The sequence below is a fragment of the Stegodyphus dumicola genome, chromosome 6 (genome assembly GCF_044657685.1).
Source record: "Stegodyphus dumicola isolate Sdum_Otavi_A_Nest chromosome 6, ASM4465768v1".
Classification (NCBI taxonomy): domain Eukaryota; kingdom Metazoa; phylum Arthropoda; class Arachnida; order Araneae; family Eresidae; genus Stegodyphus; species Stegodyphus dumicola.
In genome coordinates this window covers 218,281,274-218,294,999 of record NC_140773.1, presented here as the reverse complement: position 1 = coordinate 218,294,999, position 13,726 = coordinate 218,281,274, and the positions used below count along the sequence as shown (strand labels likewise).

General features: G+C 34.7%; 1 protein-coding gene across 1 annotated transcript in view; it reads left to right on the top strand.

The window, feature by feature from the left end:
• Window positions 1–13,726, top strand: part of LOC118184095 (retinoid-inducible serine carboxypeptidase-like) — a 54,036-nt gene that overhangs the window by 8,580 nt on the left and 31,730 nt on the right. The window contains exons 5-6 of the mRNA XM_085819525.1: window positions 2,733–2,807; window positions 3,890–4,000. Coding sequence (XP_085675651.1) covers window positions 2,733–2,807; window positions 3,890–4,000 — 186 coding nt within the window. The remainder of the gene's footprint in view (window positions 1–2,732; window positions 2,808–3,889; window positions 4,001–13,726) is intronic.

The following is a 13,726-nucleotide window of genomic DNA, read 5'->3' as shown; positions in this document are numbered from 1 at the left end:
AATTACAGTAGCTTTGTGAAACCTAATCCTGATGATCAAATGTAAGGCTAGAGATTTTAATAGGGAATCTAAATCCTATTTATGTGAGAAATGTTTATAGATGTGTGGATATGAAGCAACTAACAGGCTGTTTTTCTTTCCATGCATGCTGTTGCAAAACAGAATGGGGATTGAATTTGGGTGGGTTACGGTGTCCTTGATTTATCATGTCTAAGGCAGAAAATTAAAAAGCATGATTACTCACAATCATATTTAAACTCCATTTTAGGTTTTAATTAGTTAGGAAAGATGAATATTTGCCATTAACTCAACGGTGCATTTCATTCGAAAAGACACAATGATAACGTTGCCAAACATCATTAAGTTCTAACAAAAATTATTGACTGCATTCTGTTTTGCGGTACATTTGAGATTGCACTTCGATGACAGGATGAATGCAAGGATTCAATAAATCCAGGAGTTTTCAGATGAGATCATCAATTTCAGACTGGATTTCAGAGGTCTTATTAATTCTCAGCTGAACTTGATTCTTCTCTTAAAGACATCTCACTAGTGCCAGAGTTTTTAATGGAATGCGAAAAGAAATTAAAATATGATTTATTAGACTGCATGCTCAATGTTTGTCAGAACCATATAAAAAATTAGATTTCAAAAGCAAGTTTTGTTTCAATAATAGCAGGTGAAACTACTGATGTGTCATCCACTTCACAATTGGTGTGCAATTTTTCGATACAGTTTAAGTAATGGACAAAAAATTGAGAGATTCTGGGAATTCATGAATCCATGTGGACATGACTCAAAATCTAAATGAATCCAATCAAATTTGGAAAAAGTAGCAGACAAACCCAAGAAATTAATAGTGCAAAACTACCATGGTGCCATGCTGAGTTCAGGCTTTTATTTGATGCACCTTCAAGAATGCATAATGTGTATTGTTATGCACATCAGCTCAGTTTGATTGTTGAGCAAAGAACCAGTCAGAGTCAGTAAGTTTGAATATTTTTTCCAGTCTGAGTGATATTACAAACTTTTCAAGAAGTCTCTGCAGGGAATGGCCATTCTGGATGAAACTGTTATAAAAAAATACCTCATATTTCAGCTATTAGATGGAATTTTAAGAGTCCAACCATCGACACAGTGTATGAATATATAGGGAACAATTGATTGAATGCATGGAAAAACAGAGTCAACATTTAAACAAGCTGTAGTAATAAATTAAGCACAAGCTGCTTATGTTAGGAAAACTCAGAATTTTGTTTGGCTTACAATTTTTAATATTATGTCATATGTGATGTGTTATACAACCAGATTCAGACAGCACTAACTGATGCAGCAGTCATAAGAAAGAAAGTGAACATTTTCAAGCAGTCATTAGAGGAAGAAAGGAAGAGAATAGACACAGTGACAAAAGAGATATGAGAAGCATATGAAACTTCAAGATAAATGAAATGGGAAAATATTCATGTAAATATAGCTATAACAGCTAAGATATATGCTTTGTTATCTCAAAAATAAGTAACAGAGATTTTGTTTTATTTTGTCCTCTTTTCTCAAAACTCCATAATTCCAGTAGTACGAGAAAAAGTTTCCAACTTGGATTCTTGACCAAACAATGGTTGTTGATTCCGTGTTACAGAAGGATCATCTGAAACAGTGTTATAGCTAGGATGGAGCAAGGGGAAACGTCTGTCCCTAAGCGCAGCATCTAGAGGGCACCAAATTGATGTTACAAAATTTTAGAATGAAATGTTTTTCATTCTTGGTACACAGAAAGGGGCACAAAATCTTCAAATGTCCCTGGGCGATGAAAGCTGTAGCTATGGCTCTGATCTGAAATCTGGGGGGTAATATACAGAAGATGAGATTTCAGAAATATGATTGGTGCCATTAGTCTTGGAGACCTACAAGCTGTTGCTAATTATTATGACTATTTCAATGACCACTGCTGAAGTCTTAAGAGATGCTTCTCAACTCAAAACAAGATAAGACTTTTTAAGAAGCACTGTGAATAAGGACAAACTAAGAGCTCCATGATCTCAATTGAAAAAAAAACGTGAAACAAAATTTTATTCAATTAAAATGCTATTAATTTATTTGTCTCTAAATAAAAAAACAGACTAGTGGATTTAATTTACAAAACTTGTACATGACTATTTTATAATCAACATTCAAAAATATACTGTAAGCACTTTTATGGTTTTATTACATTCCATTATAAGAATTTTTTTTTTTTCCTATGAGAACTTGTTTTTGTTTTATGCTTGAAAAAAAGCAAATGTATGCTGATTTGTAAGCTATGTTGTGTCTGCATATTTATTTTTGAAATTTGTTTTGTGAACCTTCATTTAAATATCCCATGAGCCGCCTCTGCTTCCACTATTTTCCGGAGTCCTTCAGCTATCATGGGTTTGTGCTTAGAAACTCTTCAACAGACCAAAAGCACAGTAGTCCATAGGTGGAACATCTGGGGACTTCGCTGAAATACATTGAAAAGATATGCAGTACAAAGTCTGAAATACGGACATGCAATATCCAGAATGATTGAAAATCTGGACCACCAGCTGCTGCTGAACAACAGCAAATTTTGGAAAAAAAATTTTCCAGCCATTTGCTTTTGTTAATTCTATATTGAAATCATTCTAAAAATATGTAAACACCCTTTGTATTTTGTCATTGTACTTTATTTTTTTAGAAAGCAAGGTGTATTTAGTAAAATTTGTTTTCTCTTTTAGAAATCTCCCCTGTACATAATTGGTGAGTCTTATGGAGGCAAAATGACTGTGGATTTTGCTTTAGCATTATCTGAGGTAAACCATGTCAGAATAATATAATATTTGTTGACAATTTTAAAAAGATATTTTTGGAGTTACTCCTCTAATGTTGGAAATTTGTTCTATTTATTGAAAGCATATAAATAGTGTTAAAGCATATAAATAGTACAAGAACTGACTTTTTCAAAGATATGTGTGCAGTTATAGCATCATAAAGCCAGAAGTCTATTTTAGGTAAAAATATAACTGTATCTTATCTTGTTCATTTGCTCTTTGGCAGCTCAGGATTATGGTTCGGTAAAACCATCAAAACTAGTCGTGTGAAAAATTGCAAATATAACACTGATTTTGCTGTTTGACTTCTAAATTAAAGTCTATGCAAAAGTATATGCTATTAAAATTCTGTCTTGCAGTCTTTGAGGTCTAGGCATCTCAGTCCCTGTGTTAGGGCATAAAAATCAAACATGTACAAAGTTAAAAATGTTATTATTTTAGAATTATTAGTTTATTTATTGAAATAATTTCTTCTCCGATTTTCAAAAAGGGTCATAAATTAGTGGCTTTTATATTAAGAAAACAGAATGTAAAGTGCATAATTACTGTATCAACTCAGACATTCCCTCCCTTTTTACTAATTTTATCACATGAAAATCAAGAGGAGAAAATTATGTGAATAATTTAATTTCCAAAATCTGCTGGAATCCTGTGTCTGTGTCATCTACTATAGCTTCTGTAGCTATTGTGTTGCCATTATCACTGTTTTCATTCTCTTCAGCATCTTTCCTTGTGGGATGATTTTCAAAGCCATCAAGAGCATTAGCTATCCAGTTATCTTGAAGCTCTTCATGATAATTATTTCATCAAAGCCTATGCACCCAGAAAACAATGACTGTTTAAACTATTTTATGATTTAAAGGAGCTAACTTTCTAAATGCTTTAAGGAAAGGGAAAAAGATTTGAATATTTAAAAAAAATTCAAAATCTTGCACTAAAAAATAGGTGCAAAAATATGCTAGTTAAATATCATATTCATTTAATTTTGTTTTCTTACTGTGTTTGTTTTATATTTTGCATAGTTGGATTAATTTGCTTTTCATAATATTTATATACATTTTTAGGCTATAAGAAACAAAAATATCTCATGTAACTTTAAAGGCATAGCACTTGGAGATTCCTGGATATCACCTGTGGATTCAGTGTCTACTTGGGGTCCTTATTTGTATACAATGGTATATTTTTAATTTATTTATTTAAAAAAAAAGAAAGTTAGCTGAAATAGTGAAAAAATATATTGTATTACTACTATTAATACCATGGTAACGAATTTGAATATAATTAGTAATTTGTGTTCAAATTCATATATTAGTAATTTATATAATTTGGTTTAAAATAATTTCTAAAATTTGTCTATGTATTGTTTATCATTGATATTGATATTTTATAAAAAATGATTAATTATTAGATTATCAGAATTTTAATATTGAAGCCCCCCATGTTTACTGGTTAAAGGAAGGGAAATGAAGTATAAAATTACATTAAATCGTAGCAATAATAAAATTGTGTTTGTGCTGTTATGATTGCATGACTGATTGAACTTCTGTACCACCATTAGAGGCTTAACAGGGTGTAGTGGTGTTACTTAAATAAAGAAACGTTGAAATATTAAACATAGCCTAAATCAGCCCCATAAGCAGCAGAACAACCACCATATTACCTGAAATAACTTTAAATAGAATTAACAACTAAAATATGAACTTAAAAGTTTAGAAGCTGGTGAGATTTATCAGCTTCACCAACAAGTAACACATTATTTCATACTTTTTAAAACATAACACATGTTACTTACATGCATAAAAATATGTTACTTACAGGATATCATAAACACCCTAATTCTTCTTAAAACTGACAGAGAAATTTTTAAACACAATCAATATATAATTTTGTTTCATATACAGATATATATTTTATGAAATTTGTCAATTTCAAATTAGTTACTGTACTTTTACATGGATCCTTTAGAGTATTAAATTTAGCAATATCTGGAATAAATCTTAGAACAATATTTTTCTGCTGTTATGATGTGATAGATAAGTTGACCTGTAAAAAATATTACCTGACAGAACTGTAATTTATCACATATTTCTCTGTGGTTGACTAGTCATTTGCACTGCACATAGTATATATATTTACATTGCATTTAGTCAGAGCCTTTGTATATTTATTTGAAAGTGTGTTAATTCAAATATTTTGTTAATTCAAGTAATTTAATGCATTAGATATGTTGCATGTTACTCTTTCATATAGTAAGATGTCCAAATGGTTAGTTAATGAAATACCTCTAGATAATACTGTATTGAATTGTTATTGGTTATGATAAAGCATACAATGACTAGTTGCCTAGGAAATAAAATGCTTTTAGCAGAATTTTTTTAGTGAAATGGATTTATGAATAATAAATTAGTTTGCAAATAGCATAGATCTCTTGCTTATCCATTGCCAAGAAAACAATTTGACAAATTCATCTAATATTTTATACAGAGCATTTCAAACATCTTTGTTTCAGGCAATGTGAGGTGACTAACCCTATATTAATCCTTTCAGGATGGGCGTCCCATATACGCATTCCCTAAGAACGTCTGTCTCTTAGAGCCGGGCGTCCCATCCACGCATCACGAGATTGCATTCAGAGGACGGGTGATGCGTATATGCATTTTAAGCTGGAACGTTTTTCTTAAAGACACTAGATGGCATCCTTTGTCCATTACTTTTGAAATGAATACAGTTTTAGGTTCCTGATCTTGAATTTGATATATTCTGCCCGACTTTGGTATTTTACTCATCAACTGTTACGAGGGAGGGGTAGGGAAAGCGTAAACAAAGCTGGTCTTTCTAATATAAACATTTGCGTATCTGATTTATGTCCAATTCCTTTTTTTATTCTAATTTTTCCCTCTACTATGTACAGTCTTTTAGGGTTATTATGTGGAGTTCTGTTATGTTTTGAATTGCCTTCAGATATGTTTCCATTTCTTATCTTTTTATTTCGGAAAGCCTCACCTCTGGTCTATTATGGTGGGAAGGCACTTTTTATCAGAGGAAGAATACCCTCGTATGGTTAATGAACCATTTAACTATCACAGTTGAGAGTGATTATTCATTTTCTAAAGAGTTAGAAAGTGATACTTCTTTGTGCTGCAAGATTTACCACAGTCTTCATTTTAAATTTTGTTACTTCTTACTGTAAATACAATAGAAAGTCCGAAATCTGGATGCCCATTATCCAGAATGATCTAAAAGCCAGACCTCAAAGCTACAAACATTTTTTATTTTTTATTTTTTTTATTTAATGCTTTAAGCATGTGCATTTGATTTTTCCTTCCATAATACAACATGCGGAGATTTTTACTTAAAAATTCCGATTCTTAATTTCACTTAGGCACTAAATAAAATACCTCGTTATGGAAAAACAATCATGTAAGCATGAATTTGTGAGATTAATAATTTGGCTTCGTAGCTGAATATCTACTTGGCATACATCTCAAACTGAAACATTCACCTGTTTTATATCCCTGACACTGACCTGGCGAGTCATTTTTTTATTATATTTTGCTTTCATCACCGCATGTTTATCAATACATGATAACTTCTGTAATAACTCATGCTGTGATGTCTAAACTCACAGCATTTTTGCTAATATAAAACTTTTTTTTTTATATTAGTAGTGTACAAATGAGAGAGCTGGCGCAGTGACCTTTGGGGGCGAAACAATGACTGCGAAACCCTCCATTAAAATCGAACCCACTTTTAGAATGTGATGGCTCTCCAACCCTCCATAAAAATTCCATCCACTTTTAGAAAACAATGGCTCTCCAACCCTCCATAAAAATTCCATCCACTTTTAGAAAACAATGGCTCTCCAACCCTCCATAAAAATTCCATCCACTTTTAGAAAACAATGGCTCTCCAACCCTCCATAAAAATTCCACCCACTTTTAGAATGTGATGGCTCTCCAACCCTCCATTAAAATCGAACCCACTTTTAGAATGTGATGGCTCTCCAACCCTCCATTAAAATCGAACCCACTTTTACAAACGCTACTTTTCCAAAACGCCGCTTTTACAAACGCCACTTTTCCTCTTCATCGCATGCTTCTTTTGCAAGGGGACATTCGTCCCCCACATAATCCACTGGCATGGTATATTTAGTGAGGGTATTAATTTATACCATCAGTGCACCATTATGTATGGCTTCTAGAGCATCAAAGGAGAGACAATGGGTAATTGATTAATAATACCTAGTGAATAATAAAAGCATTTAAAGAGAAGCATTCTATATGTAAAGATGGAATTGTTACAAGAATTAAACACATTTAGTTCTCTCAATGAGTTCAAGAAAATGAGCGAACTTAATATCAATGAAAAGTATCCGGTTACAGAAATTAGAGAAATAAACACAAAGTATGGTAAAAAAATAATAGTCCATTTACCTGAGTGTGTTGTATCTTTACCGAAGCGATGTGATAACAAAGCATCTGATTATTTAAAGCTCAATGGCATTAAACCTCTTTATTTTGTTTATTTAGGAAGTAAAGATGTCGGGAAAGCCCAACCTGGAAACATGTTTAAATTTGAGCAATAACTTTTTTTTTTTAATGGTTTTAGAATCATTAAAAAATAAAGTAGGCTTAGTTACACAAAAGAAATCTGGTCATTTTTGATAGAGTGTCATAACCCATATTCTGTACCTTACTATTCTTTTCTTTGTGTAGTATTTGATACATTTGAATAATATATTTTAAAATTAGCGAATGAATTTCAGGATAATTATTATTCATATCTGTTTCTTCTTCAACAGCAGTCAGTAAATGCTGACACATTCTAGCAAGGCCGCACATTCTGCTGTTATTACCTGAGCTATATAAAGCTCTAATATCACCGAATAAGTCATAAATATTTTCCATCTTTACATATAGAATGCATCTCTTTAAATGCTTTTATTATTCACTAGGTTTCATCAGACCCCTCGAAATTTTACGAAACCTTCGTTAGAAATGACTCTGAGATCAGTATATTCATAAGCTGTAGTAATTAACTATGATGACACTCACCAACGATACCAAGGACTCGCTCGCCGAGGTACCGAGAAGAAAGCCAGGAAGGCCCCGCAAGCATGACCGAAGGACCCCGCGGACACTCTCCCCCATTGGACTAAACTTTGAGCGAACAGCCATTACAACACGCACATACACAGTAAATATAGACGGCCTTACCATCATGATAAGATAAGCTATCATACTTTTTCCCAATATAGAGGTTGGAGGGCGCAGCGCCCTCCAACTTTTTCTCAGTGGAGGGCGCAGCGCCCTTCACCTGGAGTTGTGGTCTGACTGGACTCACAGGGCTCACAGGCGCGCCAGCTGCACCTCCACAGGCCACCTCTCACACAACATATATAAGACACATAGAGGACATACACTGAAAGACTCTGACGCTTTAGCGTCGGGGATCCCACTTATGAATAACGGTGAATGCTACTCTATTGGTTCAACGGCGAGAGTAAGCTGGGATAACGGTGAATGCTACTCTATTGGTTCAACGGCGAGAGTAAGCTGGGATAACGGTGAATGCTACTCTATTGGTTCAACGGCGAGAGTAAGCTGACATGTCTTTTTGGCTAGGTTAAGACCATCAATCCGGATTGAATGACATTAATCCGGGAGAGGTCGGGGTTTGAACTTGGGACTTTGATGTTAGTAGTCCTGCGCGCTAACCGTTCAGCCAGGGTACCCGTATTCAATAATTGCTAACTGTCTTATAAATGTAACATATCAAACATGTTTTGTGAAGTGCTGCCATCTGTTGTCACTTTCTAATACTACGCATTTAGACGCAGTCAAGGTCGTGACGTATACGATAGAATAAAAAAAAAAAAAAAAAAAGCACTTATCATTTCCTCAAGCTAGGAACACGTTTCACTCCAAGGTCATTTCATCAGCGTTCGCTTCGATTTTTTTTTCCCCACGCGGGACGTTGAAAACGGAAACACGATCATAACAAATTGCGGGTAGTTATTTTATTTTTAATGCTACACAGCATTAAAAAATTACTAGGTTTAAGGTTCATTTTCGCTGCTATATCTATATAAATTTCTGTTGCATATGTTAGTTAGAAGGATGCAAATCAGTTTTTTATAGTGCATCTTGTAAAAGGCATTCGATAGTAAATGGTGTTTATAAGTCATCAGATGACAAAAGTCTATCTTATCCTGGTGTTCTAAGATAAACTCTTCGCTAAAGGTTTGATATCTGACAATTCGTTCCCATTCCAGCTGTTCTGCGAATTCCCTCATGAAATCTTCAGTGAGTGTTTGTTGGGAAGAGATAAGAACCATATCGATATAGTCTTTGTGCTTCCGCATGAAGTCTATGCTCAGTACTTGGTAGTGGGAAACTGTTATCCAATGCACTTTTGTTATATGTTTATCGAGGAAAGGTTCTGTCATCTTTTGGTACCTGCAAGCTTGTTCCCAGTCTAAACTATAGGCATATTTGTCCATGAAGGGTTCCGACAATTTCTGGTATTTGGAGATTTCATACCATTCAACTAAACCTTCATGTTTTTCTATAAATGGTTCTGATAACGTCTGATACTGACAAATGACCTTCCAGTTCACCTGATTTGAGAATTCTTCGATGAACTCCTCCGAAAGAGTCGAGTATCGACTCACGAGCGACCAACTTATATTCTGTTGTAATGCCCTGATTTGTCCTTCCAACAAACCGGTCTTCGAAATATCGTTCCAATTTACGTCAGCCATTTATTATAAACACAAAAGAATTTCTACTTTCAAGTATACATAGGTTTTTAGGTCCTTAGTCTTAACGAATACTTGTATCTCTTTATCTTTCTTAATATAGTTTATAAATGATACCTGTTCGGTGTTATAATTGAACTCTCGCAGCATCTTATTACCGTTAAAAATTTGAGCTTCAACCACACTTTCAAGATAAGTACCATTATTATCTATGAGTGCGAAGAAGGTTATTTTAGCCTTTACACTTTCATTCAATGTCATGAGTGCTCCATTCAGTAAATTATTACTGAACGAAGTAAATGTCACCTTCTGAAATTTTGAGCTGCTGTACCCGCTTTCAGGAGGATCTGCGCATACATAAACACTTTGAGTATATTCCTGTAATTTTTCTTCAGTATGCTTGAATCCTATTTCCAAGCTTTTAAGCTTCTTCGAAGTCTCTGACGAATAATTTTTAAAGCTGTTTACCATAGCATCATTACTTCTCCTAGCTTCCAGCTTTAGTTCCTCTATTCTGTTGGTCATAACATCATAAAGTGTCCTAATTTCCAGCTTTAAATCCTCCAATTCTCCGGAAACGAAGGACTTCGTGGTGACATCGTTGGCGTCTACTGGATCTTTACAGTTTTTCAGCACCTTGTTTTCCATATCATAATTCCCATCGTTTGTGAGTTTAAACCCTATTCCAGGTGGACCGCGAAGACCCACCGCTTTTCTGGGATAGTATATTCCAAAAGGATACCAAGCCATCTTTATTATTATATAAATAAGTTTTTAATAGATTGTAATCTATTAAAATCTAAAAATAATCTCTAAATATTACATCCTTAAAGTATTCAACACTATGATCTTCTTTTCTACCATATTGAGTTTGCATCTCTTTCTCTCATTCAAAACAAAGTAAAATACATACTTATCATCAGGGCTGCTCTTCAGTCTCCAGTGAAATTCAATCATCAGGTTGCTAACATTTACGTACGGCTCGTGAAAAGATAAGTTGAAGCATATGATTGGATAGAGACTTCTAAAGGTTTCATAGTTGATCAGACATCCGGCTTCGGAAGTGATATTGTTAAGCCCTGCATCTAAGAGAGCGGCGTAGAGTCTCGAATAATCTTTTTTCTCAAAGTCCATAGTATAATTGATGTTTGGCACCCTCACGTTATTGACCATAAGCCAGCAATCAATCATGTTTAAGTTATCGAACAGCATGTTGTTTTGAGAAAAGTTTTCGTTTCTTTTATCATATTGGGGCACAACGTAAAGGCTCATCACTTCATCAGTAGTGGCGGGTATGTTGCATGATCCGCTGCTATTTTCTAAAATGTTGGACTTGACTACTCTAGGTTGCCTCCAGTTAATGTCGATGGATTGGTCCGACAGAATCAGTTTTGTAAACTGACCATCAACAGAAGAATTGAATTTAACATAAGGTAGCCAAAGCGAAAGTTTCTTGACTTGTACTTTATATTTAGGATTAGGTACATTTGTATACAACATGTTCCTGTGACTGTTTCTTTGAAACTGAAATTTTACATCAAAGCCTGTAATGACTTTTTCATAATCATTGAGGAAGCCGAAAATGTATTTGAGCGGTATAAATATGTGCACAGACTGACTATCTCGGGTATACATCCATCTTTTGGTAAAACCTTCGTTATGGTCATCATTCACTCTTAAGTTAGTGAAAAAATTTGTTATTGTTGTAGCGTCGGTAAGGGCACCGTTAAACTTGAACGATCCTCTCTCGGTAGAATCGGAGGTATCTATATAGTAAAACATATTGGTCGCTTCCGAAGTTGCATAATCAGGTGTGAAGTTAATTAAACCCATAACCTGTAACATCAAGGATGTGTCATGCACATCTGAATCTATCTCGTAGGCACCGATGGTCATGATACTTCTCCTGAGTAAACCTCCACCATTCACCAATGTCACGTTCTCTTCCCCTACAGAATCTCCATTTGCTTTTAGGACTCTGAGTTCTTGGTGAATATATCCTTTGGAGTAGAGAATTTTAGCGTTTGTATCGAGTATGTGAAAGTTATACGTGGCATCTTCACTCGTATCTTGAGTGTTGTGCGTTTCTTTGATTTCTCTATACTCAAAACTTTCTATATCTCTGATGACGTCTTCTGACGTTTGTTTCAACTCCCAAATATTGTTCATCTTTATTATATGCAGTAAAATTATTTTCGCTTCATATTCTTTCCAAGGATAGCTTCTAATTTAGATTCGTTCACTACTTTTAAACCTGTGCCTCTTTTAATCGTTTTATTAAGGATTGACTCCAATTTACTATTCACTGCTTGCTGCACCTCTTGTTCAACCTCTTTCTTAGCTAGGTTCAAAAGCTTTCTCCCAAAGAAACCTCGCCCTTGTATCCTCTTGCTTGCTCCGTAAAGTCTATGTCTGTTCATTTATTGTAAGTACAAAAATTTTCTTCACTCCACCAGCAACCTGTAAAGTACCCTTTGATTATTGAGCTCAATAGGTTCACCATCCTGATTGGTCAGACGCATCCTGATCCTATATATGTGGTTACTCTTTGTCTTAAAAAAGATAGGTCTGTCAAAATCTTTAGAGAGCAAACTGCCTGGCTCTTGAGCCGGTGTGAAAGAATGGATAACTTCTGATGCAAATTGGTTCAAATAAGCTCCCTCTATTATATCACAATGGATATGAATATCATCGATGCTTCGAGAAATATTAGCCACATACTTGGCTTCTTGTTTCACTTCTTCGTAAATCTTTGGTTCAAATCCTAAAATCTCATGAAGCTTACTCTTTGATAAATCAAGCTTGTAGTGTTCTTTCAGTTTTATCACAAATCTCTGTCGAGCGAATATCACGCCAAACTGTATGGGAGGACTTTCGTCCTTGAAGTACTGCATCATGTAATCGTTTAGCTCCCCCAGAGTATAATTTCCATCCGGAATAGTTAGATCATACCAGAGGCTTCCATCATAGAATGAAAGCATGTTGTTCTCATAGGCCTTGCAAATGTTGTACCATGAAACCCATAAGGAAAATGATTGCAAAGCAACCCTCTTGATTCTCAGAGGCGTAGCGTATTCGACAGTAAAGTCTTCTGACTTTGGGTAGTCTTTTGAGTTTAATATAAGCAGAGTCATTTTATTATAAGCATTTTATTTTTTTTTATTTTAATGGGCTTTTACCTATTAAAATAACACACATGTTTCATTAAAGTAGCACTTTCTTCTCATTATGATCACTTGGTTCTTGAGTTAGGGAGTATAAGATGTCCCAAGGAGGGTGTCCTCTATTTCTCTTTTTTATGTATGTCATACTGAAGTAGCCACAACGCTCCGATGTGGGTTTCTGCAGGAAGCTTGAATTGTACCGAACTTCTTTGTTTGATGTTCTCAGGTAATGAAATATGTTTGCCGGGATAGTGTCATCCTTTAAAGTAGTACCTTTATATTTGTAGTCTCCGAATGAATCAAAATATTCTACAAAATTATTTTTTGGATCGTTGTAGTAAGCCACCCAATGTGTTCCAGGCCCTGTCGACAAGTCTAAATTAATAATTCCACTTTCAAACTTTCTCATCTTTTTGGGTAGCAAGTCTGATGTGAAGACGCCACGAAATCCTCTCTCACCATTCATGCATTCCTCAATCATTTTGTTCGAGATTCCCAGTTTTGTAGAACGCCTTTCCCCTTTTTTTTCTTTCCCCCGCAACCGGATCCACTCACTTTATCCATAATCTTTTTGGCTCCCCATCCAGCTGCCCCCGAAAGAGCACCGGTAGCTAAAGTAGTAAGAATGGGAAGAAGAAAAGGCAAGAATCCACCATTTGTCTCCAGTTGTGTTTTGCTGATCTTTATGCGTTTGCCCTTCTTTAGTTGCTCGATCTGTGTTTGTGTAAGATATAGATCATGATTTGGCGCCTTGGAGGTATTGATCTGTAGAGTGACCTCCTCTTTTTTCTTGTGTGCAGTCTTTAACTTGTTGATCTGATGATCAGTCAGATGCACTTTTATTTTAATGTAGTTACTCATTTATTATATGTAGAGAAAATTTTAGTTAGCTCAAAAACTTTGCGTAGTAGCTTTTTACAAAATCATTAGTTAGCTCACCCTTTTTCAAAAGCGCATCCAACAGAGTAACGATTTTA